Source organism: Bactrocera tryoni, chromosome 5, assembly GCF_016617805.1.
Source record: "Bactrocera tryoni isolate S06 chromosome 5, CSIRO_BtryS06_freeze2, whole genome shotgun sequence".
Taxonomy (NCBI): Eukaryota; Metazoa; Arthropoda; class Insecta; order Diptera; family Tephritidae; genus Bactrocera; species Bactrocera tryoni.
This window is the reverse complement of record NC_052503.1, coordinates 61,841,310-61,868,470: the sequence shown is the minus strand read 5'-3', so window position 1 is coordinate 61,868,470 and position 27,161 is coordinate 61,841,310. Positions and strand designations below refer to the sequence as shown.

At 36.3% G+C, this 27,161-nt stretch overlaps 5 protein-coding genes across 5 annotated transcripts; 2 read left to right on the top strand and 3 right to left on the bottom strand.

Moving 5' to 3' along the window:
- The first annotated feature begins 1,594 nt into the window (after positions 1-1,594).
- On the top strand, positions 1,595-8,481 carry LOC120778861 (collagen alpha-1(IX) chain-like). The gene is made up of 7 exons (XM_040110894.1): positions 1,595-1,811; positions 6,159-6,613; positions 6,679-6,870; positions 6,928-7,236; positions 7,290-7,797; positions 7,860-7,961; positions 8,018-8,481. The coding sequence occupies exons 1-7, from the start codon at positions 1,727-1,729 to the stop codon at positions 8,422-8,424; spliced, it is 2,058 nt and encodes a 685-aa protein (XP_039966828.1). The 5' UTR covers positions 1,595-1,726; the 3' UTR covers positions 8,425-8,481.
- A 4,922-nt stretch (positions 8,482-13,403) lies between these two features.
- LOC120778393 (nucleolin-like) lies at positions 13,404-15,585 on the bottom strand. Its single transcript, XM_040110180.1, has 2 exons — positions 15,576-15,585; positions 13,404-13,789 (listed from the first exon to the last, which is right to left on the bottom strand). The coding sequence occupies exons 1-2, from the start codon at positions 15,583-15,585 to the stop codon at positions 13,404-13,406; spliced, it is 396 nt and encodes a 131-aa protein (XP_039966114.1).
- A 799-nt stretch (positions 15,586-16,384) lies between these two features.
- On the bottom strand, positions 16,385-17,442 carry LOC120776493 (probable serine/threonine-protein kinase kinX). The gene is made up of 2 exons (XM_040107175.1): positions 17,412-17,442; positions 16,385-17,286 (listed from the first exon to the last, which is right to left on the bottom strand). The coding sequence occupies exons 1-2, from the start codon at positions 17,440-17,442 to the stop codon at positions 16,385-16,387; spliced, it is 933 nt and encodes a 310-aa protein (XP_039963109.1).
- A 4,966-nt stretch (positions 17,443-22,408) lies between these two features.
- LOC120779080 (collagen alpha-1(I) chain-like) lies at positions 22,409-23,041 on the bottom strand. The gene is made up of 2 exons (XM_040111227.1): positions 22,925-23,041; positions 22,409-22,869 (listed from the first exon to the last, which is right to left on the bottom strand). The coding sequence occupies exons 1-2, from the start codon at positions 22,950-22,952 to the stop codon at positions 22,409-22,411; spliced, it is 489 nt and encodes a 162-aa protein (XP_039967161.1). The 5' UTR covers positions 22,953-23,041.
- Positions 23,042-23,459: 418 nt separating this feature from the next.
- LOC120778392 (collagen alpha-1(X) chain-like) lies at positions 23,460-24,109 on the top strand. The gene is made up of 2 exons (XM_040110179.1): positions 23,460-23,487; positions 23,547-24,109. Exons 1-2 carry the CDS (start codon positions 23,460-23,462, stop codon positions 24,107-24,109), a joined length of 591 nt encoding a protein of 196 aa, XP_039966113.1.
- The last annotated feature ends 3,052 nt before the right edge of the window (positions 24,110-27,161 follow it).

The following is a 27,161-nucleotide window of genomic DNA, read 5'->3' as shown; positions in this document are numbered from 1 at the left end:
TTTGGAATAATAAATAAAGAATTTTCAAAATAAATACAATGTCACCTTATTTTTTTCACATATCACACTGGGCAGTAGGTGGAAGGAATACTCGTAGGTTTTAGATCGATTCTCTGCACAATTAAAAGTGGTAAAATTCAAACAAATGTTTCGATAAGAAGAAGAAAGGATGAATATATATGGTGTCTGTTATTTTATTGTTAGTATTTAAAATTAGGCACATGGAGAGTATCGAACAACTTATTTAGCATAAAACAAATTGTCAGAACTACTTAAATCGGCTTAAATAAGTTTAAAATATATTCACCCAGTGAAAACTTATCTACCAGGTTTTTTCAAAAATTATAGCGAATTTTATATTTCTTAAGAAATTTTGGTCAAGGTCATAGTTGAAATACATATACTACATACAAGAAGACAGTGGCTGATGATATTTATGGTACATCCAAGTATTTATTATTGTAAATTATATTTGCTTTCGGAGAATTATAACCAATTATAACCGTTTCGGAGAACAAAAATAGTCTATCGGCAATCAAATGTTTAAAGATACCTTCTTCAATGGTTGAAATTTTAAAAATTCATAACTTTTTATACTATTGATTCGAAATAAAAAATAAGTGTCCAATATTTTGCCTCAAAGAGCAAAGTACAAAAACAAAATGTTTCGCTGGAGAAAAAAATGTGAATGTAAATTTTGGATGGATTGACCTATATACAACTATGCATATGTATTATTATATATATAATATTTATCAATTTAACAAGAGAAGCAATCCTGTTCCACATTCTGGCAATCTGGAAGACTACTTTTTTTAAGTTTTCACTTGTTAAGTATTTTAATTTCTCGTTCATACTTTATGAATATAACCGTTTTAGTACGGTTTGCTGCTCTCCATTGGTTTTGGATAGATTACTTATATTATATTTACATATACACTACCATAAGAATGCTACCAATAATGCATTTGCATACTTAGTAAAAGTCGATTAGATTACAATAATTAAGGTTTGTTTCATCTCACAGTCCTTCAAACACCTGCAATGAGCTCATTCGTTCTCACTTCGTTTTTCCAAAATTTTGTATAGTTTTTTAGCATTACTATGACTTTTATGTGCCACTATGTTTAAACTTATGTATGTGGTACATTAGAAGTAAATACATATATATATATACATATGGGTTTCGAAATCACAAAAAGTCTAAAAATTGTCTAACAAACAAACATTGGACATACAAAGAATTGCTTCATTATTTCAGTGAGAGTGTAAAGTCATGAACAGATTGTACTTGTACTAAATGGTCAACATATGGTTCTAATGGATCGACTGCTAGATCGATTAAAATGAAAATGTTGTTTCCATTGGCAACAAAAAAGTGGGGAGCGATAAGATGGGGCGTGTAAATTAGACATAGATGGCAAGTGCATATGGAATAAGAATTATTAAAACAGAAAGAACAGCATTCATGAATATATCTCGTTATTGTGACAACTGAGTAGATTAGGGATGGATTCCTCATATGTGTTTGTATGAATCTAAGTCTAGGGAGTAGTTCGTTGGCCATGGCTGTCTGAGACAATTCAATTACTCTATTATTTAGTTGCGTGGCGGTCTTCGGTGACCAAGGAGCTTTGGCTTAACAAGAAGAACAAAAACTTTGAATGCAAAGGCTTTGAATAAATTAGTGTTATTATTAAATGCTGTTGTGAAAATATATCAAACGATGAAGTTATTCTACAACATAGTGGCGGTTATGCTCGTTCTTGGGCCTCTACCGAATCTTGCTGCTGTTTCAAAGCGTCAAAGTGGTGTGTATGGGTGTTGAAATAAAATTATTGTGAAAAATAATATAAAAAAGAATATTTAAATAATATGAAATCAAATACTACAAATGTAATAAAATAAAATAAAGGCCAAATCAAGTAAATATTAATAAATCTTATGTACGTATGTAAGATAAAACCCATTAAAAAATCTCAAATTAACAAAAAACGATAAAAATTTAAATCAAAAACGATTCTATGAAAAGTAGGAAAATAACTACGACATGTGTTATTAAAATTATTTAACCGTTAATTCGAAACAAATATCTCGCCACCTGCACCAAGAAATATTTGTATTCCACCAAGCCACTAGCGTCTGCCTAAATTATTAGCGCACGCAACTGCTGATAACCTCCGCTGTTGACACTATTTCCTCAGTCAGAGGAAGAGCGCATAGCGCGAGCTTACAGTAATAAACTATATACATAAGTCAAAATAGACAATTATTACATGCTAGTACTCACTATAAAAAGCGCTTGAATTGGGACTCTTTGTTGTAAAAGAAATTGAATGTTGTAGGACAAATTTAAATTAAAATTTTTCGGCATCGATGGATTAATGACTTACGAAATTCAAACCGATAGTTCGGTAAATTGGTGACAACAGCAAATAACTTGAGTTAGGATATTTTAGTGTGTAAAACTTTTCCAGTAAACAAAAAAAAAGAACAAATAAGGAAGACTTAAGTTCGGGTGCAACCGAACATTTTATACTCTTGCAACTTACAAGAATCAAAGGCAGGGAAATACTTTATGGTGTAAAACGTCAACCTGAGGATCGAAATCCAAGAAATTTTATATATACATATCGTCACCTAAAATGCAAAATAACGTAACAACATTTTCGAAAATTTACAGTGACGTGAATGAAACACGCAATAAAATGGAGCAAGATTGAAAAACATTTTTAATATTGGTTAACACTGGTTTATACCTGAGCACAGAATCTAAAAATGTTGGACATATGTAACATTATGTATATAATTTGAAGTAGTGAGTCGTAATCAATTTCGAGTTTTTTGATGATACGTTATTTTGCATTTTAGGTGACGATATACTTTACATAAGGCGTTATATCCGCTTGTAAGTTCAAAACAATTTTTGTTAATTTTTTTTGGAGAGGCTTTTTATTGAATTATACAAAAAATATATGAACAATTAGCGAATTTAACGTATTCTAAGAATTCATATTTTATTAATAAAAATATTGGGTTCCGTCGTTTATGTAGAAGATCTCCTGAAAGTCCTCCACAAAAAGGTGTTTGGCGGTGAGGAAGATATCTCTGATTCAAATTATCTGAAATAAAAACTCCAAAAGCATTACTTTAAGGATAGATAAATACAGGCAATGAATCTAAGAAATGGACAAAGTTTTGATTTCAGACAAAATGGGGCTTCCCAGAAAAAAAATCTTGTTTTGCACGAAAATTTACACTTTAAAATGACTTAAAAATCGGAATTTGTATCAGAAATTTTACTCCTTCGATCATTACCTGACAAAAGTATCTAAGAAGATCCTGTGAAAATTTCAAGTTAATCGATCAAGCCGTTTCGGAGAAATTTTCTTCACCGTCTTTGAAAAGACCGTTTCGAGAAAAATGCATTTAAAGTTTTGCAGCTACTCCGGGTTACGGTTCCGCCTACTTTCAAACGGTCGAAGACATCATTACAAATACGTTTATTATTCCGAAACTATTTAAAACTACTATGAAATTTATAGACAATATTCTCCAATATATTTTATTTATATATAACTCCTATACTGCCAGACACATAAGGTTTGGTATAAAAACGAAAACGATATGATATGGAAGTTGGAGTAGTATCGACCAGCTTTGATCTATTTTCCCAATACTACATACTATTAACATGTCACTTACTAAAAAACTAATCATATAGAGTAAAGTCAGCGGGATGTTCGAAAGTCCTGATATAAATTATATGGGGGTATGGCAAGTTTTCGATTTATCTATTTTAGGCACGAAGGTACACTGTTATAAGTAACACATGCTGTCTTATTTTCATTGAAATAACTCACATATTGGCCGATATATGCGGTTTCAAGTCACCCGATTTTCTTTATATTAGGTATACTGTGATCGAAATGAAAGGTGAATTTTTATTTTTACAACCCGTGTTTTTTTGAATCGCTGGAAGTACTGTTAATAACATCTGTGCTAAATTTCAAAATATTCATTAGTATTTGAGATTTTTACGATGCCTCAATTTATTGAACAAAGAAGTGCGATACTACACCATCTCTTACTGCATTGGTTAATCGTGATCATTTCGTCACATTTTTAACGAATATCATATCGCAACCACCGCATTCGCCTGATTTACCTTCGTGTAACTTCTGGCTATTCAGCAAACTCATACGACCACTCCGAGAACACCGTTTTGACTCAATTGAGGATATAAAAGCTTAATCGAAGAAGGCGCTCATGGCCATCACGACTGAGGATTTTTCCAAGTGCTATGATGACTGGAAAATTCGTTGGCATAAGTGTATAGCAGCGGGAGGGGATTACTTTGGAGGAGATGAAATGGACAAAATTCACCTTTCAATTTGATCACAGGTATGGGGGCTAAGGGAAGTATTAGTCCCATTCAACGCATTTTTGATATACATGAATACCATTGGGAAAGAAATACTATCTCTGAATTTCAATTATAAATCTCACACATTCACCAATATTTTCGATCAAAAGTCAACTATATGTACAGGGGTTCAAATATTTGGTATTTTAACAGTTTTCATTGGATTTAAGCAATTTTTGATCATAAGGTGGCATTCACTAAAGACATTATTCGTGCAAAGTTTTATCTCGTTTTAGCCACGTATTAAATTTTGTCGAAATCGGTTGGTTGGGTCTCGATACATGAGATTTCACCAAAAAGTGGGCGGTGCCATGCCCATCAGCCGATTTCCACAAGAGCTCTTATATGTAAACGTCTCTTATACCATCTCGGTGGTAAAATTTAATATCCCTGGCGTATTTAGATATTTATTTATTTATAGAAGTTCTTATAAGATTTGTACTCAGCAAATTTGATTATTATACCTTAAGTAGCTTAGGCGATATGTATGCACATTAAGCTTGTTAGAGGGCAAGGCCACGCCTACCTTTTCAAAAAATTTTGCTGACAAGTGCCCTTTGCTACTACCATCCCTAACACCAAATTACAGCTTTATTAATTTAATGCTTAGTTATGACACTTTATATGTTTTCGGTTAATGGCGATTTGTGGGCGTGGCAGTGGTCCAATCACGCCCATCTACGAACTCGAACTTTTTTTATACTAAGGAATCTCCACACCATGTTTCAACTCAATCTCAATTTTTACTCAAGTTACAGCTTGCACGGACGGATGGACGGACGGACAGACAGACAGACAGTCAACTGGGTTTCAACTTTTCTCGTCACCCTGATCATTTATATATACATATATAACCCTGTATCTATCTCGATTAGTTTTAGATGATACGTACAACTCTTAGGTGAACAAAACTATAATACTCTGTATCAACTGGTTGCAAGATTCTTATACTCTCGGCCAAGAAAGATCAAATTTCAAAACTAAACATTAGGCACTCTTGTGCTTTCAAATAATACAAAGCTATCTCAGGCTTTGTATAAATTGGCACTCCTTTGATTTTGATCCACCCTTAAATATCATTAAAGAGAGAGAGAGGAGAGATTAACTGCAGTGGTGAAGTTCGATTGGCATTTTTTAGACTTGTATACCATATAATGAAATTAACGTGTTTTTATCAGAGACATAGACGTCTATTTCCGACTTTTACAATATTTCTTATATTTGCGTTAGATTTTTTCTAAATAAAAGTTACGCTTCAAAAAATTTAAATCGTTGGGTCTGAATGTCATATCAACATTGTTTCGATTGTCCAGGAGCTAAACATTGCACATAGTAAATTAATCTGAATACAAAATCAAGTCCGATGTATGGGTGTTATAGGTTTTAAGGCAAAAACCTCATGAACGAAATTTCAATCGATAGTGACTCGTTAGAAACTCCGGAAGATTAAGTTGTTACTTCTTACGCAGTATGGACATGGCACCGAGTTATTACTACCCGTTCATGTCTATGGACTATGACTTTAATGGTGAAAAATCGAATTTCGCCCCAAGAGAGACGTGTATTTTATAAATAATGGATTTATATTTACTAGACTTTATATAGCAAATGCATACTGTAGAATTTGTTTTGGCCTTAACTTATAGGATTTCACATTTATTGCATTTTAAGCTATTTTCATAACAATATTTATAGACATACATATATTTTTTCTCTGTTCTTTATACCACAGGCAACAACGACTTGGACATTTATGATCAGGTTGATGATGCCGACTTTGTGCCGGTAAGCCCTTGTAGCATACAAAGAGCTGGTGATCCGGATCTCACCAATTATGATATCATTTCTTCGTATCGCCTCGACGAAGCATATCATCAATACCAGGGAGTTCAACAAATAGTCGGTTCAACTGGTTATCAGACAGCTTATCACTTCGAAGAGTACTCCAACATGACGATCGAATCATCACAGGCATTTCCGAAGGGTGTACCCGACGCCTTTTCATTTGAATGCACATTTCGTGTATCTGAATTTGATCCACCAAATGAGTGGTACCTCTTCGAAATCTCAAATTATAGATATGAATCACAGATGAGCGTCATCATGAATCCGCTTTATAATGCGCTCGAATTCTCATTACCCAAATATGATGGTTCTTTGCAGACGGTCACGTTTGAGGAGTTGGAAGTAAATAGTTGCAAGAAAATTCTGATAATTGTTATTTGCTAATTATATGCCCACACTTAATACAGATATTTGATCATTCATGGCATAAAGTTATGCTTGGAGTTACACAGGATGCTGTGCGCCTTTGGGTTGATTGCAAGCCCGTACCGGACCGCAGTGGTAATTTGAATACTCCACTTGATGTACGCAGCCCAATTGATTCGACCGAAGGTGCTTTTACTGTGGCACGTGACTGTAAAACGAAAAGCACAGTACCAGTAAGTAATCACTAAGCGATAATGTCTGGGTGACTTTTAAAATATTTCAATTTACAGATTGACTTGCAATGGATGATATTTAGTTGTGATGTTGATAAACCTAATCGTGCCACATGTGAAGACCTACCACAATATGCAAAGGCACCTAAGGGAGCTTCGGCAAAGGAGTCATTTACCACACCCCGTGCAACTGTGGTGCCGTCGCCAACACCACAGCGCCCAGATTTAACTTTTCTAACTACTACCACTTACCGCCCGACGTTTTTGTCTTCCACTCCAGTTGCGTTGCAAGGACAGGAGTTGCATGCATGCCCTGAAGTGTGTCCAAGAGGGCCACCGGGACCGCCAGGACCACAAGGACCGCCGGTGAGCTAATAATATTCCATTGCATGCAATTGCCCATTATTTATTTGTTAAAGGGGCGAGTGGGTTTACCGGACCAGTCATATCCGTACGCCAATCAGCTAAATGGTCGCCTAAGTAAAGGTGAAAAAGGTGAACCAGGTGATATTGGTTTGCCTGGTTTACCCGGAGGGGACGGAGTACGTGGTTGGGATGGTTTACCAGGTGCGAAGGGCGAACCCGGCTTAATTGGGCCACCAGGACCACCAGGTCTTCCTGGAATTGTAACAGCGGATATACGTAATACAGAAGATATACGTAATGTGACTGTGGGTTCGCCCGGGCCGAAAGGTGATATTGGATTACCGGGTTCAAATGGCCAAAAGGGAGAACGTGGTTTGCCCGGATTAGATGGTGGTATGGGGGAACGTGGGGTGCCAGGACTACCGGGTACAAAAGGAGAACCAGGTTTGCCAGGTATAGCAGGACCACCTGGACCTCCCGGTGAGTCTGGTACGATAAATAATGAAGTTCGGAATATAGAAGAACGCGAAATACGTGAGATATGCTTGGCTGTTGTAAGAGGTAACGAAAAAATATACATATGCTTGTTAATAATATATAAATATTAATCAATTTGCGATTAGACTACATAAGTGAAATTTCTCAAACCTTAACTGGCCCACCTGGTCCACCTGGACGACGAGGCAATGGTCGCCCTGGACCACCAGGACATCCAGGCGCACAAGGTATGCTACACTTCACCCATTAACAAAACTAATTGCTACTTTCGATTTTTATCTAGGTGAGCCTGGAGTACAAGGACCATCCGGTGAGCGTGGCTTTCCTGGCCTACCAGGTTTGCAGGGACCACAAGGTGAGACTGGTCCCCGTGGTCCGGAGGGACAAAAAGGTGATCGCGGTGAAGATGGGGTTGGTCATCCCGGACCAATGGGGTTACCTGGTCCACAAGGTCCTGAAGGTCGTTGTGTGGATGGTCTACCCGGTAGACCTGGTGAACCTGGTGTTGTTGGTGCACCTGGCGAACCTGGAGCACAGGGTTCCCCTGGCCAGCCTGGAGTTTGTCCCGATTGTAATGCCTATCAAGCAGCTTATACATATCCTCTACTACTGGCACAGCAACAACAAAATAATAAAGGTCCTCCGAACTACTACAATAAGGGGCCATCCAATTACTACAATAAAGGTTAAAATTAATTGTTGTTCATTGAATGTTTAACATGTTTCTTTAAATAAAAAAATTTAAAAAAGAACAACAAACAGAATATTTGTAAGAAACAAACAAAATATTTGTATTCTATACAATACCATATCTACTTTTTGATAGGATTTCGAATTTTGTGTATTAGATTTCTGTGTAAAGACCATAAATTAATTCTTTGTAGATTGTGCGCTATGATGAGTTTCGGTTTATGGTAATCTCTTATAGCTCAAACCTGAACAGTGAGGCTGGAGCCCTTGTATGCAATATTTAGTTTTCAGAGGTCGCCAAGGAAAAAAATAACTGACAACGCTTATAAAGTCTTCGAACGTTGGAAGGATATCATTACTTTCCCGATCTTTCCGATATTTTGCTCAGAGAAGGGAACTATCGCATATTAAAAGAAACAGTAGGTTTTCCGAGTTTTCAGACCCTGGAAAGAATTTCATAGCCGAAGACAATCTGATATTATTCTGTTAACATATAATATCCGTAAAAAATTTAGTTTATAAAAACTCAAGTCAGTCCTTTTCTTGTTTTCGAAATCGACTCCATAAATACGTATACATCGTACCCGTTTTCTTTACGAAGATCAAAGAAATCTATTCGAATAAACTGCTTCATTGTATTATATTAAAATTTCTTTCTAATATATCTTAAAGACTCGATTGGGATAATGTAAGAATTCGATGGCGATGGTTCTTCATTACTCATCAATTCGGGTGCGTTCTGGTTACAATATTGTCGACTGTCGTAGTTCGTGATTTGTCTTCAGTAGAACATATAAAGGCTTTAAGGGGGTAATAATTAATATTTTTACTATCCATTTTATTATTAGTTATTTGTTAATTTTACAAGAGTATAGAAAAAAACTAAAAAAAGTAAAAAATTTCCAAAATTATGAGCTGACGAAGTGGGGGGTTTCTAAAAATTTCCACGTGACCATACCCATGATTTCAACCCTCCTAGTTATCTGAAACCAAAAAAAAAGGTTATTAATCTAGAATAATGTCGCAATGGCCGGAACTACGGAAAAGTGGGAAAATTTTTTTTTTCACAAAATGGCGACTGCCTGAAAAAAAAGTTTTTTTGGATCACTTTTTCTGACTATTTCAAATTTTTTAAAAATAATAAAAATAAAAATTTGGGGATGGAGCTGGTTCCAACCATAGACAAGCCTATAAAGAAGACTCTATAAAAATCTCAAGTAAATCGGTCCAGTAGAACCTGAGAAATCGCGGGTATCGTTCCGAAAAAGTCAGTTTTGAGAAAAACGCGTTTAAACTTTAGGGGACAATTCTAGTGAACACGGACGCCACGTCACAAAATCGGCTGTATCTCCGAAAATAAGTCGAATTTTGAAAAATCCTTCCAAGGTCATATTTTTGAAAGTCTAAACTTTCAAGAATGCAAAAAAAATCGATTTTTTTCAAAATCCTAGACAAGAATACCGCTTAATCAAGTGGATATGCGTTTCTCTCGTGAAACAATACGCGGAGAAGAGCAGATTAAAAAGTGTTCACTTATACAAGGTTCCAATAAAATAAACTCAAGATAAACTGTGGCAATATATAAATATATTTTCGTACTTTATAATAACCGTTAATTATGTCGACTCTTTGTTTTATAGAAAGTTTGCCACATACAATTAATAGATTGTATCGGGTTTGTGCGTTTTTATAATTCTTTTTGTTGTTTTATTCTCAACGCTGCATATCATATAGGTTGTTGTTGTTAACTACTATTTTTCATTTCTTTTTTTTCAAAATTTTACCACACTTAATACGTATTGTGAGAGTTGGCACATTTACAGATTTGCGCTATTTCTATAAAAAGGCGAAAACATTCGAGGAGAAATTTAGTTTTATCTACAAAGTGTAAAGATGAAGCAGTCCAGCACCAAATTGTTTGGTAGGATTTAAAAAAAAATATGGATTTTGAGTTCTTGATTCATTTAGAAAATATTTGCAGCGTTTTTTCTTCTCAGCGCTTTTGTTGCGCTCGTGAGCGCACTGCCTTATCGACACTTGATTACACATGACCCCGCTGACTTGTCGCTAGTGCCAAAAGAAACTGTTGTTGCAACCCAATTACATGTGACACCCAATGCTGATCGAACTGGGGCTTATGAATATAAGGAAGTACCGTTAATATCGCGTAAGCGTGCTAAAGAAATTGCATCGGCTGAGGAGGAGAACTTGGATGGCGAAAAAGTCAAAGGAAACATACAAGAAGTGACGGTGTCGAATGAGAAGGCAGCAGTGGAGTATGATAATAACCGCGAATTGATTAATAACATTGAAGATATCGAGGAGAATACACAAAGTGTTACTGATAGTGTTGTGGTGAGTGCGATAGCAACATAATTTAAATCATAGCAATAACGTTAGGTATTCATTACACTGATCTAATGTAATCATTAATTTACTTTTGTAATATATTTTCCATATATGTATGTATAATGTTATTTATCATAACCAGGACTTATTTAACTTTATATTCATTATTTCTTTTACTCTTAGTTAAAACCACAAAAACTCAAGCCTCTCGCCGTAGATAGCGGAAATCCTATTTACATAACCATACCGATATATGTGAACTCATCGCCTGGTCAGCCAGTGACACTATCGATTGGTGGTCAGCAGATCCCGTTTAAAGCGAATAGTATCGGTTTAAAGGGCGCTTTGAAGAGAGAAGTTTCTCCAACATCGCTATACAATAAGTTACCATAGCGAAGAAATAAAATTATTAGATATAATTAAATAATTTGTTGAAACTAATTTTTTTTCAACCTCATGGTTTTTAAATTAAGTTTAAAGGCTGTTAGTCACAAACTCTGCGAGTTTCATTGGTAATTCTTTATTTTACTGAATGGGAAGAACGGCATCTATAGCGCTGTTAAATCTTATATGTATACTGCCACGAGAAAAATAATTCTTTCAATAAGAGTTTTGAAGTTGAAGAAGACATGAAAGGAAGATAGAAGATTTACTAGAAACCCTGAACAAACTACAAGTCGCTTCGATTCTATCCGTTAAAATTTCCAACAATTTCTCCAGGATAACTGGCCTTATTTCGAAAGAATTGTCTATTAAAGTCAAGGCCGAAATGATTAAACGGCAATTTATTGGTATGATTTGCCCAGCGAAAGTTTTGTCCCACTTGAAGTTCTGCTTTTGCGTACTGTATGGCTGGAGCTATTTGGCGTTAAAAAGATGGAACAAAAAATACGCGAAAAATTTGAATATAGTCCTCACTATTGACGGTAACGTTTGCTTCAATTTTAGTTATTGCACTGAAGCTATAATTTCCTTCAGAATGATTTTGATCGGTGAGTTCGTGTGGCAGTTTCAAGTTATAGTGATTTAAAATCGAGGGTTCCTACAAATGATCAGCTTATTCAGGAGAAAAGATGGTGTGTGCAGATCGACATCTCAAAAAGTGAGGGCCTAGTTTACGTATATCACATTGGCTGCCAAGTGGTTTTGATGAAATCCTACACCGAGTACCAACCACATATTTTTATACCCTGAACAGGGTATATTAAGTTTGTCACGACCCAAAAGGAAGCGTCGGAGACCCTACAAAGTATATATATAAGTGATCAGTATGTTGAGCTGAGTCGATTTAGCCATGTCCGTCTGTCTGTCTGTCCGTCCGTCTGTATATATACGAACTAGTCCCTCAGTTTTTAAGATATCGTTTTGAAATTTTGCAAACGTCATTTTCTCTTCAAGAAGCTGCTTATTTGTCGGAACTGCCGATATCGGACCACTATAACATATAGCTGCCATACAAACTGAACGATCGGAATCAAGTTCTTGTATGGAAAGCTTTCACATTTGACAATGTATCTTCACAAAAGTTGGCACAGGTTATTTTTTAGGGCAACAATGTAATCTCCGAAGAAATTGTTCAGATCGGCTTACTATAGCATATAGCTGCCATACAAACTGAACGATCGGAAAAAAGTTCTTGTATGGAAAACTTTTGCATTTGGTAACTATATCACATAGCTGCCATACAAACTGAACGATCGGAATCAAGGGCTTGTATGGGAAACTTTCGCATTTGACGTGGTATTTTCACGAAATTTGACATGGATTACTGCTTAAGGTAATAATATAATCTCCGAAAAAATTGTTCAGATCGGATTACTATAGCATATAGCTTCCATATAAACTGAACACATAGTTACTAGAAGAAATGCAGCTGTGAAGGGTATATTAGTTTCGGTGCAGCCAATGTGATATACAGACGGCTAAAGCGACTCAGCTGTGTATATTATATATACTGAAGTTATATGTATAAACGTATATATGTATACATTATTGCGTCTCTAACGTTTCCTCGGGGTGTAGAAAATTCTTAACCACAGAAAACAGTTACTATTGCTTCCAAAATTGTCATTAAAGTAAAGAATCGTAGCAAAAATATATATATTTAATCGTGGAATTCTCGCAGTTCATATAAAATCATTTGTGAGAGAAGATCAGGTTAAAGGCAAACTTAGTTTTTCTTGTAGCGCCTGTTTATGGTCCCAAATTGAAAGCTAGAGTTAAAAATTGGATTCTAAATACAGACTTTGAAGTCAGAAAATCTCTAATAGATGGATGTCATGTATCGACAACAAAAGTCAGGCTTTAGGTAATTTTTCCTTGCGTCACCGTACAACTAGGGAACCCTTTCCCTAGCTGTAGGTGAATTATAATTATGTTACTATTTCATTTCAACAATATAGGAAAGACAGTGCTCTGAAGTCAATTCATTAGATTAGGTAACTAATATTCAAAAGACGAATAAAAAAAAAGATTTGGAACTGAGATTAAAAGTAAAAATGCACAATACACTATCCGTTTTCCGAATGATTTTCTAATATGTGCAATGACAACAGCTACAGGTTTTCAAATTTTTTTTCTTGAAATTCTTTCTATGAAATGAGAAGTATTTCTAATTAAAGTTTTTGTTATTACATTTTTATTCCCACAAACTTCTCTATTAAAAACTTTCTTTTTACTGCGCGTCCCTCCTCACCACCATTATCTTCATCATCTTCTTCATAGTCCTCTTCTTCCTCCTCGTCATCATCGTCGCCATTATTTCCTTCCTCCGCTTCCACATTTACTCCACCGATTTTTGTGGCGCCACTTAAAGCTGCTTCCAGTTCCTCCTCAACTTCTTCATCCTCATTTTCCTCTTCGTCATAATCATAATCAGCTTGCCTATAGCTTGCAGTACTCCTTACTTCATCAACGCGTGTGTTCAGATGCCTTTGTGGCGCGTAGGCATTTGGGACTGGGCGTCCTACACTGGCAGCTTTTACGCTTTGCGTGAACCAAGTGCACCAGATCAATACTATAATTCGACATAAAAATATGGAAAATGTGAAAAGGGTTTTCTATAAGTATGTGTACTCTATTTTTTTCAAACTTCCAACCTAAACAAAAGCAGCCAGCGGTTGTTGCTTTTCTCAATTGCATTTCCTCGGTTTGTCTTCCACTTGACGTTTGCCACCACTTAAGTGTCATCATTGTCTTTTTATACACCCATCGAAGAATGATGTAATTATAGTTTTGAATGCAACCGAATTTACATTTTACTAGCTGCATAGAACTTGTTTTCGACTGCCTGGTCGAAATGATTTCTTTCTCGGTTTTTTGTTTGGGAAAGTGAAAGTTCACAGCGGTTGCATTGTCTCGACGTGACATCGGAAAACTTTTGGTTTCATGTAGCTAGAGAAATTAAGCATATTTCATTATTAGAAATTTTATATATGTATATCTATATCTGTGTTCTCTTCTTGACAAAGAATATTTGTATAATACATAATGGCTTTTACCACAGAGTTTTCTTTACGGTTTCCACTTAAGCTGCAGTAGCACACCACAGTTTTTCTGTCTTTCATTTCGATAATTGATCTAAATGATCTCCATTGGGTCCAGCATATATATACATATGTTCTCATAAAAGGTTATAAAAGAATTTAAAAATATACTGCTGAGTCAAGCCTAAAGTCACAAAATGCTCGATCTAGTATTTCTTCTTGGATTTGGTGATGCGTTCCTTGATATCTTCAGACATTTTATATGATCAGGTTTTATAAAACTTCTTCCTAGTTACAAAAACCGAAGATTAGAGATTATTTTCCGAGTTGTGTCCTTAGATTCCGTTTCGGTTTGATATTTATATACTTATTAGGCACTTGTCTTGGTTTTAAGAGAGCACATGAGTTACCTCTCTAAAGCCAGATATTAGCATCGCAAACTAGTGAAGCTGTTGATATTACAAGAAGCGTTCCAAAGTAAACAGGACTTAAAAACAAACAGAACATATGGTTTCTTCGGCAAAATCAATTTATTTTATACAAATTAGGCTCCTTTTGCTTCAATACAGCTTTTTGCACGGTCCAAAGCATGTCGAATGAGTGTTTTAGCTCGTTGGCCGGTATGGCCGCCAGTATGACGGTGCAAGCCTTTTGAATGGTCTCTACGTCGGCATAACGCTTTCCTTTCAAGGGCAAATGCATTTTTCCGAAAAGGAAGAAGTCGCACGGTGCCATATCAGGTGAATACAGGGAGTGGTTAATGATTAAAATGTGATTTTTGGTCAAATAATCGGTTAATGATATCCCACGAATGGATTCTGAGCAATTTTTGGTCGTCAGTCAATTTGTGCGGAACAAACCGTGCACACACCTTTCGTAATGTTCGGTTAAAATGCGATAAATCGATGTTTTGAATATGTTCAATTCCATTTTCATGAATTTCAATGTTGATTTCGGCTGATTTTTGATGAATTCACGCACAGTTTCGATGGAATTTCCGGTGATCACTGATTTTGATTGGCCCACATGTTGATCGTCATTTATGTCCTCACGACCACTTTGAAAACGTTGAAACCACTCGTGCGTTCTGCTACGGGATAGGCAATCATCGCCTTAAACTTGTTTCATCAATTGGAACGTTTCGTAAAAGTTTTACCAATTTTAAAACAAAATTTAATGTTGGCTCTTTGTTCGAAGCTCATTTTCGTACCGATAATACAAAAAATCAGACACTTAAAACGCAATAATTTCACTTTCAGTCAATGAAATGTCATGAAGTTTTCACTGGACAATCGATAAAGATCGATTCTAACGCACCAGTCGACATATAGATCGCGCCACCAAGAGGCGCTAGATTCAAAAAGATTCCTATTTACTTTGGAACTTTGGAACGCCCCTTGTATTCGCCGCTTTTTAACACAGCTGGCGTGGCTCTTAATTCACTTTTTTTCGTGCTCTTTTCGATGTGTTGGCGGCGTATGGTGGAAATTTTAAGAGAAAAGGCTAGTGTTGGCATTGGCTCTTACTGTTACTAATTGAAAGTGGCAACTCCAAAACTTTTTAGAAGTTCTTATAAAAGCTACGGAGGGTTCTTTACTGTTTTAAATATTTTTTGAAAATCGAAATCGGTAAATGGTTCTACAGATAAGCCATTTTTATTAATATTCAAAATAAATCGTCTATCAATTGTCGAATTAACACACTCCGATAATTTTGAAATTTAATAAAGTGAAATTTCTTATCTGTGGTTAATAACTTTTCTGGAGGAATCAATTTCGAATTTTTTTTCGAGTTGAAACTTATACAAATATTGGTACAGTCGGCCTGAACAAAAATATAACTTCGGATTCATTCGTTGTTGTTGTTGGAGCGATGGTTACGTGCGTGAAAGGAAAGAGTTGGTTAGCGGTTTTTTCTTAAATCTTCTTGTCAAAATTTTTTTAAATTGTATTTCAATGGAACAACAAACTATGAGAATTGGAAGAAAGCAATCGGAAGACTACGCATATTGACAAAATAAAACATTTAATTTTACGAAGAACTTTTTTATTATTTTCCTAAAAAACTATGCAATAAATAAATACATACAACTACATGTCTGAAGAAACCCATTCAAACTGCGTCAATCAAGCCGCGCTTGCAGCTGTTACCGCAGCCGTTGCTGGTTTTTCTTCTGTAACCATGTCCGGAAGAGGAGCTGGTTTCGTTTCACCCACTACATTTTCTACTGCCGCCGGTGTCTCAGCTGGTTTCGGTTCCTGAGTTGGTTGCTTATTGACCAATTCGGGTTCCTTCAGAATCTCTTCAACACCAGCAATAATCTCTTCTTCCTCCGGCGTAAAAATACCATCCGGCTTGATAGTGGTTGCCGCAACACCAGCAGCCTCATCCTCATCATCATCATCATCGCCAATCACATTCTCTATGGTCTGTTGTATGAAATGTTCGAAGAGCTGGAAGTACTGTAGCGCATTGGTGGCCACTTGCTCGGTGGGCAGTGTGGTCACTTTCTTCAATGCATCGCGTATGAGTATGAGTACAGAAGTATTGCGTGAGGGTGCGTTAGGCGCAGCAGCCACGGTAGGTGCGTTAGCCTCAGCGCTGTGTTCGGGTTCCTTCTCGATTGCATCGGTCACGCCGTTTGTGGCCGGCGCTGGTAAAGGTTCTGGTACTGCGGCGCTTTCCCCATGCATTGGTGACTCAGATTGCCCACCCTCTGCGGCCTGTGTATCGCGACGACGCCGGCGTGTGCCGTCATCATCACCATCATCATCGGCATCATCCTCATCGCTGTCTTCTTGTGAATCGTCGGGGATTTGTTGTTGCTGCTGTTGTGCGAAATTTTGCGCTTGTATATCATCTTCCTCCTCAGATTCGTCTTCATCAGAGTATGCTTGACGGGCGACGCGCAGCGCGTGTACATTTTCGTTGGCTGGTGTCAAGGCGCGTGCGCTTGCGCTGCGAGGACCACCATTTATGGCGGCGGCGTCAGTGGCGCCAAAGCACACGTAAAATACCGCTAGTAAAACTGAAAGCGACAAAATTGTTGAAAAATACAAAATTTAAATGGAAACACTAAAAATGTGTGTCTTCTATATTATTTTTTACAGTTTTTTTATTTTTATTATTTGCTATTAATTTGGTGAAACCCACCGGCACAGCAGTTAAAGACACGGACACCCATTTCGTATTTTACTTTCTCAGTCTGCAGTTTGCGCGATCTTTATGAGCGAATTCAGCGCAACGCCGCCGTCTTTTATATACCCAGCTATGTTTGGATATTTAGCGGATATACATACATATAACCACATTCACAGTTATATATACACATACATACACCAGATTTTATATATGTACGTATACGAAAAATAGTACTAGCAGTTGTTGGCATATGTAAAAATGAAAGTAAAAACCAAAATCAATTTCGCCGCTCAACAATGACAATAATGGTGACGTGCTGGCGGCGTCTCAGTGCGCGTTTGCCGCAGGAAAAAATGCTGCTCGCAATGCTCTCGATCAGCATCTTTCAAATTGCTGAATGTGTTTTATGCTCGAGTTGTTTGGCACAGAGCGCCGCAGCTCATCTTGAAATTTCGAACCTACATTTTAAGGTTTTGGTTTTGTATTTGTTGTGTTAATCTGTTTTCACAAGAAAGCGAAATTATTTGCACTTCTGATTTTCGTTTTTTTGTTTATTTAAATTTGCTTTTAATATTTCGTTTTAAATAATCGACTTAAAATTGGCATATTGATTTTTGGTATTGACACCTTAGTTGTTGACTCAGTGTTGTTGTGTTTAAGTCACTATGATTTGTTACGTATTCGTTTGCACTAAGAAAGAAATAGTAAATTGTACTATTGGCGTAAAATGTCTGTATATATTATACTCATACGAGTATGTATATACATATGTATAGTCAAATGGAAGTTGTCCAACGGTTGTAAAGACATTACCTCCTCTTACACAATGCATAAAGTGTGAATAATGCCAACGTTTATCTTTTAAAAAATCATCAAGTGACCTTAGCGAGATACTGAACAAAAAATTATATGATATAATTCTGGGGAGAGGCTGGGCAATGGGTTTACGAGTGATTACTAATAGCATTAAAATTAAAATAAGTACTAGGTGTCATCGCCGAATCATTATTTTTATCATTTAACTACATACATACATATATGTATGTAGAAAAGGTGCTCAGTCTTGAAAATTTCGTTTGAAATACAGTAAAAGACGTTTGGAGGCCTCAAACAAGTCAAAACTTGCTTTAGTTCAGAACATCCTCAAAAGCTTTTTATTTTGATCGCGCAGTTTGTATGGTCGCTATATGCGCTATAGCGGCTCCTTGAACAATAATTCATGCCAAGTCTTCAGAAGATATCTCTTAAAATGAGAAAACTTTCCATGCAAGAAGTTTATCCCGTTCGTTCAATTTACAAGGCAGACATATACTTTAGTGGTCCGATATCTGCGGTTCCGATAAATGAGCAGCTTTTTGGGAAGAAAAGTGACGTGTGCGAAATTTTAGCTCGTTATCTGAAAACCTGATGGGTGGAAAAGGCTAAATAAATTCAGAAAGTCATGTTAAATGTTAAATTTTAATAAGGAACATTCCGTGAAAGATTTTGGAATGAGCAAAACCGTGAATTCCCCTTGACAGCGCTAATACTGAACAACCGTAATATTGACATTTAGTCAGTTTTTATAAAATTAATTTAAGCAAAGAGAAGAAAACGAATTGCTTTTAAGTTTTCTTTGGAAAGAGTTCCCTTGTATAAGTGACTAAAGAAGACCACAACTCTATGGTTTGAGTCAACACCTTCGTATTCGAAATTAAAAATGTCGAAGTGAGAGTTATATTCCTGCACAATTTTCTTATCCTTCGCTATGTGACCTTTCCCTATCTCTTAATATGTCTTCGAATCATTTGGCAAAGCCAGGAAATCTTGCAGATACCAAAGTCACTAAGTATTAAGTATATCCAAATCAATCGGATATAGTAAGTTTAATAATCGTACCAACTGACTAACTCTTTGGGGATACTTACGGAAATAATGAAGCTGAATAGCTTGACAACAAGTGAAGTCACACTAAGTTAATCTAGGGTAATACACAGAACAATCTCAGATCAGATCACAATTTCTCAAAACCTATATTAATTTTACCGTTCAAAACAAAGGACATAGGGAATAGGAACAACTAATGATGAATGTTTCGGGAAATATGACTTCTACCATATTTATATAAATATTTTATTCTAAATTCGTTTGAATTGAATCTTAAGACACTTTTAGTATTTGGTATGCATTTAAAAATAGTAATGATATTCCATCCACACACTTTAAGCCAGAAGGTCTTTTCAGAATTATTTTATGCTAATTAGTTCTTCATTGTGGCGCGTTCGTTTCTGCCAGGGCTTAGCGCTCCTTAAGTACTTGCTTTACATCAGCGTTATATTTTTTCATTTTAATTTAATAGCTTTTCAACAACTTTCTTCAAGTTCAAAAGATTGACTACGCCAAACTTTCTTCTTTGCCACTTAAAAGCAACGTCATTGCTTATTGGTTTTATGGACCGATTTGAATATTCATTTCATTTCATTTTACTTACCATCGTCTTCTGTGTGCATTCGCTGCCTTTCAACGAACCAAGAGACACAATAACACACATTGATTGGGCGCTTAGTGACAGAAGGTGCATTAACCTTCCACACAAAATAATAAAAATAAAAGGAAACACAAAAAGACAGATAATAATAATAAAGTTAGATCAAAACAAAACTTAAAATATAGCCAAAACAGAGGCGCGAGCATCACAACAGTAGTTGCCATTCGACAAGATCGAAAAGATCGTTTTGGCTTATGCATAATTAATGATCATGATCGGCGTTAAGGTGATGCTGGAATTGCAATCTTTCATTGTAAGTAAAGCTCAATAGGAATAGGAAAACAAAAATAAATAACTTGTTGAAAGTTGTAGAGAAGAGTATTATGAGCCTTTGGGGAGAGCGGGTTTAATTGAGCGGAGGAAAGTTTGAGTGATCTTCAAAAACAAAACTGTTTTCGTGTGTGTGCATGTTTATGTATTTCTACATATACAGGCTCATTAAAGTTATATTGTTGCAATGAAAAAGTTGACAGACAATGCTTAAGGGTATACGACGACGGTTTGCTTTTGGAAAAAATGGGTTATCTGATCTGCATTACATATACATCTACAAAAAAGTACCTGGAAATTGTAAATAAAACGATTTAATATTTAATCATCTATCAATAGTTATTTTGTACCCTTCAAAGTAATCTCCACCAGATGTATGTAATACACTTATGTCAACGAGTTTTCCAGCCCCCGCAACACTTTTCATAAGCACTTTCTGCACTTTGCATTCAGCTCCTTCAGCGAATATCATTTTATCTTTTCCATCGACTGAAAATGGGCTCCACGGAGCGGCAATTTCAGTTTGGTGAATATGGTAGTTGATCGATATTACCCATTGAATTTTTGTCTTTTAATTCATTCGCAATCGTACTATTTTTGAAAAAAAAAATTCAGCTTTATCGGCATGAGTCGAGTAAGAACGCATTTCATACCCAAAATATCCAGCAAAATTATTTGAAGGAATTTAGTATATGTCGAGCACTTTTTCCATCTCTCTAACACTTACTGGACGATTTTCCAAACATTATCTTCAAAGGTCGTCCAAAACAAGGGAAGTCTTCTACGATCTCTCAACCATTTTTGAAGTAACCTAACCTAACCGTGTGTTTTTGATAAAACTAAATAAATGAATTTGGTGTCTTGTAAATTTTGTCTCAAAACAAACATCGGTTTGCTGTGATGGCGGCGAAAACTCTTTTCGACTTTTTCGAGATAGGGCAACAGTTCAGAATGTCTTTGTCTTTGGATTTTCTGATTCAAAGATCATCGAGAACGCGTTGACGACTAATCACGTCCAGGACGGCCATGAAGATCAACAGATGATCAACACGTCAAGAAAATAAAGGAACTGGTGCTTGAGAATCGACGATCGGAAGGATCAGTATGAACCATTTTGAAAGATCCTTTGTGCCTAAGAAAAGTGAAAACACGTTTTTTCCAAAATCACTCATTTTTTTCACGTTAACTTCTGTGCAACAATGCTTTCTGACTACCACGACGTCATTAATCATGTTATTACTGGCGATGAGTTTTGGATCTATGTTTACGACCCGGAAACATACGATCAATCGGCCGAAAATCGTGGCAAATGTAAGCCGAAGCTGAAAAAAACACGTCAAAGCAAGTCAAAAATTAAGGTTATGGTCAGTTTTCTTTGATTATCGAGGTGTGGTGTACCCCGAATTCCTTCCGACCGGCAAAAACTGTCAACAAGGAATACTATTTGAGTGTTATAGGCCAAAATAATGGACCGACAACTTTTTATTTTTTACCACGATAATGCACCGTCGTATAGTTACTGTATTGATTCTTCATGACTTTTTCGCCAACTATTCAACCAATATCGTGCCATAACAACCGTATTCGTCTGATTTAGTGTGACTTCTGGCTATTCAGCAAACCTTCTAGGGAAACCATTTTGAGTCAATTGAATACATTTCAAGTGAATCGCAATGCGCTTTGCAGTCTATTCCGGAAATTGACTTTAACAACTCCTTAGAGGATTGAAAGAAATAACATTGGCACAAATGTATTGGGGACATGGGGGGACGACATAGCTTTTGAGGAATAAATTAAACATTTTAAAATTATGAACAAAGTCTTACTATTTTTTGCTCATTGTAGTATATTCGTCTAAAAGAATTTTCAACAGCTGTATGGTTAAGATCCGGCCGAATTTAAACAATCATTTTTAAGCTTTAACCCATATGTTCAATTTAATTTTTTTTCAAACAACTGTTTTTACAATGTTTGGAAGCAGAGATCAAAGAGAGCTTAGGTACTTCAAATCTATACAGCCAATGTCTCAAGACTTTTCTATGGTGCAAGAACTTGAAATCAGGATTTATTGGAGGAGCTCCTATGTCTATCCTCCGAATATCTTTCTCTTGCATAAAATTAAACAAACATATATTACTCTTACATAATTTATTATACAGATTACACAAAATACGATTGCGACAAAACATAAAAGCTTTAAAATGAATTCACTTTAACGCCGCGTAGAAGATGACGATGTTGAAGACGACGATGTTGTGGACGTTGCACTTATAGTAACACCAGGTGCCCCTTGCGCCCCCTGCGGTCCTGGCAGACCAGGTGGACCCATTGGCCCTGGCGGTCCACGGCCACCGGGGAAGCCACGTCTTCCGCTGGGCCCTGGCAAACCAGGCGCACCAATAGAACCGTCACGCCCATTAGCACCCTGCTGTCCCGGCGGACCAATAGCACCTTGTGGTCCTTTTGGTCCCTTCAAACCAGTTTCGCCGCGTGGTCCCTTCACCCCCGCTGTACCTGGTTCACCGGGACTACCGCGAGCGCCCGGCATACAAATGCATTGTGGTGTCGCATAGCTGGGAAGATTGTTGCGGTTACGACTGATGAGTAAACGGCGTGGCTCACGTTCGCTAGACTCTATAGTGATGGCGTTGATGAGGGCGGGTAAGAGTAGAGCTGTAAGATGTGTGGATGAGTAAACTGTGTGAAATAACAATTTTCTTTTACTTACAGAACAAAGTAACTGTTGTAAGAGCCATGTTTTCCAGCCGTTTGCGCGTGAGGACGGCGCTGTGTCGACTATTTATAGAAAAATTGTCAAAAATTTGAAATAAAAAATCGGGTTTTTATTGCTTGGAGAATTTAGAAAAAAAAATTAGTTTTTCAAATTTGGTGCTTATGTTCAGTTTTTTTATTTTTTTTAAATAATTTATTGCTCCCTATATTTAATTTCCTAACATACTATACATATATATTTTCAGATTTAATCTAATGGCACTTGTTGAAGTTTAATGATACTAAACATTTAATTACACTGATTTTAAAGACACAAGCTTTTGGAAATTAAGGAAACGCAATGAAAATGCATTAACTTGATTAAGCCATAAATACTTGATGAACCAGAATGGCCGCCATAAATATTTATGCGTTCTACTTAATTAAACTAAGATAAATCTCAGACCAAAATAATTTTCTCTCGAAATTTCTATTATCGAAGGTATAAAAGCCGGGAAAATTGTATGCGCGTCAGCATTTCCAACGGAACAATGCAGCTCGTCAACAAAATTTTGCTAAGTACACTCATCCAATAATCCTCACTCAAGAAATTCAATACAACTTTTTCATTATTTTAGTATTCATTGGCTGCTGGCGCTCCTGTTTCGCCTTTGTTCCCCAACAGTCACAGGCTTATGCCAATGCAGCGTATTCAATCAACAATATACAACTGTTACAGCAGGGGCTGGGAAACAACACAGCATTCAACTACTATGCACCGTTACTCTACGCAACGCCGCGTCAACTTTTCGGTGGTGGTGGCTTTGGATTCAGTGTTGGTGGCTGTAATTGTCCACCTGGTCCGCCGGGTTTGCCTGGTCCGAACGGTCAAGTCGGTCCGGATGGTGATCCGGGTGAGAAGGGTCCGCCCGGTGATCCCGGTGATGTCGGTCCAGTAGGCAGGCCGGGTGAGCGTGGCAATGATGGTCGCAGCGGTGCTCGTGGGCCGACAGGTGAGAGCGGTCGTCGTGGTCCGCGTGGTTTTACGGGTCCTGCTGGCGCAATGGGTCCGCGTGGCCCACCAGGTGTGCCAGGACCGCGCGGTTTGCCGGGCGTAAATGCGGTGGCAGCATCGGCGAGAGCTAATTATAATTTTGACGACTATAGTATATATGATGTAACCGAATACGATGACAGTTGAATTGTGTTAAATTAAAATATTTTTGCTTAAAATTAAGTTTGTTGCTTAAGTCCTTTGTTTGAATTGCATTTCTATCACTAAAGGCCGTTTTCTCAATGTCTGTTTTGCTGCCATCTGCCAGTTAAGTTCCCGTTAACTTAACCAACACTTCTTCTTTCGGCAAAAAATTTTTTTTTAAAGAAGAACTTAACTGACAGATGACTAATAACCACAAATTGATGAGCCGGCGCTGTTAACCCAGTTTGTTGCTATATAAGCTACAACATCAACCGTTAGAGGGCGCTGCGGATTTAATTTATTGTAGCTAAGTTTTTAATCATTTTACTTTAGAGGAAGCACCACCCTGTGCCAGAGAATGGTAACACAGAACGTATCAGAGCCAGTGAGAACGTTTATCACGTTTCAAATATCGTAACTTTTCGTAGGGGTACTCGGCAGAGATGAGGAAGTTTCACCACAGGGGACTCGAAAAAAGCAGAATTGAGCACTTTCAATGTTAAATGAGAAAAATGATGATAATTCCAATGTTAAGGAATGTATGCTTACAAATTCGCTTATTTACTTACATATATTAGTTATGAAAACACATAAGTATGTATTTTAAAATTGACCTATTTTATGATGTATTCCATAAAATCTTTGCAAGTATACATACATACATACATATAATAGAGTGAGTTATTAAAAGTTTCGATATCATGTAAAAAGACCAAGCGTTCGCACATGTGCTCATTTATAATTATGTGTGCATGTAAACAAATATGACAGACCATAATTTGTCTAGATCAGTGGTCGGCATTTCTTAGCACAATTGTGCAAACTAACTGCACACGTACGCTTACGCTCTATCGTTCAGTCGTTGTCGAGCCAGCAATGAATTAACATCACGTAAGACTATAGCGCAAAACCAAATATGCCCTGCAAGAAATATTTTATGATTCTAAATGCCTTTGGTGCCATGCAATGGCTTTTATGTTCCAAGTCTTTTAAAGATAATAGGGAATATATCCTTAAAAGACATTTTGTTAATTTTCATTATACTATTAATTATTTAGATTAGATGCTTAATTTTCATTCCAATTTCTCACTGGGCTACTTTTTTTCGTCCTCACCAACACAGTGACAGATCCTCTCATGCCGACCACTGGTCTAGATGCAACATATGTACATACATATGTATGTAAATATGTACACTTAATACTTCATGCGAAATCTCCGTTGACACGGACAACCAATGGCGAAGCTCGCGTGTTTTGCTTTCATGTCGAAGAGTGAATCTGTCGAACTGACTGACGCGACGTCAAAGCGACACAACATTGTGTTGTTGCTAGAAAATCCGAGCTGTGCCGAAAAAATAAGCAAACGATCGCCGATTGTTACCGATTCCCTTGCTGCTCTAACAGCTTTACCAACAAACTTGGGTAAATATGTATGGGCGTGCATTTATATCGACGCAGATGTTTGCGAGCCACTGAAAAATATTTTAGAATTGACAAATATTATAAATCGACAACAGCTATGTTGCTACTTTTGTCACTTCTTTCTGTGTTTTGCGAGTTTGCGCGGTTGTCAGTTTTCCTTTCTAGAACAATCATCAGAAAGTTGTTCAATGTATGATTTCTAGCTTTTACCATCGTCGCGAAAAGACGCTTGTGGCAAAGGCATGCTCGGGGAGATGTGACGGTGGCTGCTTTTAGGAATGAAGCGAATATACTTGTTGAAATTGCTATTTGAGACAAGCCAATTGTTGTTTTTGGAGAACAATGTTTGTAGTTTCTGTGGGCGACATATTTACATGTGTACGCATATGGTTATGTAGGTTTGCTTATGCATAATTTGTGTGTCAATGCCATACACACATATTTACAGTGGACCAATAAAGTTTACATACACCTAGTTCTATTAAATTTCAACACGTTTATTTGTTTCAAAATGGATACATTTTGTGGTCTTTTTCTATCCATTTCATGATATGTATATTTAGCATTAATATAATTATTTACAATATAGACCACTATAATGTAATACACTTTTATTTTTTTCTGTGTTTTATGAGGGTATTTATGGTATGTCATTTTACTTTCATAGAACATAAATGTATACAATCGTATTATGTCGACGGCATAGCAACCATGCCAGAAATCCCGATAAGAACGCTTGTAGGACAAATTTTGCCTGGGGATCATGTGACTGTCTCTATACTCAGTTGAAATATATCAGAGAATGAAGGCGAATGTTAAAATTGTTATTGCTATTTGAGACAATTGTTGTTTTGGAGAACAAAACGAATGTATTCCGTAGGGCGACATACCTGTATTCATGGATGGTTATGCACAGAACAAATTCATTTTTTGTATGTCAATATTGCATACGATGTATTTTATACATGACCTACATACATAATAATGGATTTTATGTACATACATTTATCATAGAAAGTATTTTAAAGTTTTAGTATATTATGATTGAAATACCATACGTATGTAATAAAGTATACAAATAATTATGTATACATACATATATCAAATATAAGAAATAATTAAAAAAGTATGACTTATTTTTCCATTAACTACATATGTATGTATGTACATAAGTATATTGCTTTGAAAAAGTTAATTAATTAAAATGTATTCAATTGCACCTGTATTCATAAATATGCACAAAACAAATTCATTTGAGTACATACATACATACATACATATGTATGTACATATGTTTGCATATAAACTTATAGAAATATAGTTTAAAAAAACTAAAAAATCACGCTTTTCAAGCATATCAAACTAAAAAGTGAAAAATAATTCTTTGTATAAACTAACAATAATAATGAAGGAAAAATTCCTGCATTACTGTTAAAATAGCGTGGAATGCTCGATATATGAAAAATATGTCACAAAGCACCCCACGCTTTTCTTACAATAATGCAGGAATTTTTCCTTCATTATTATTGTTAGTTTATACTAAGAATTATTTTTCACTTTTTAGTTTGATATGCTTGAAAAGCGTTTTTTTTTAGTTTTTTTAAACTATGTGATAAACCCCAAATTTGTTA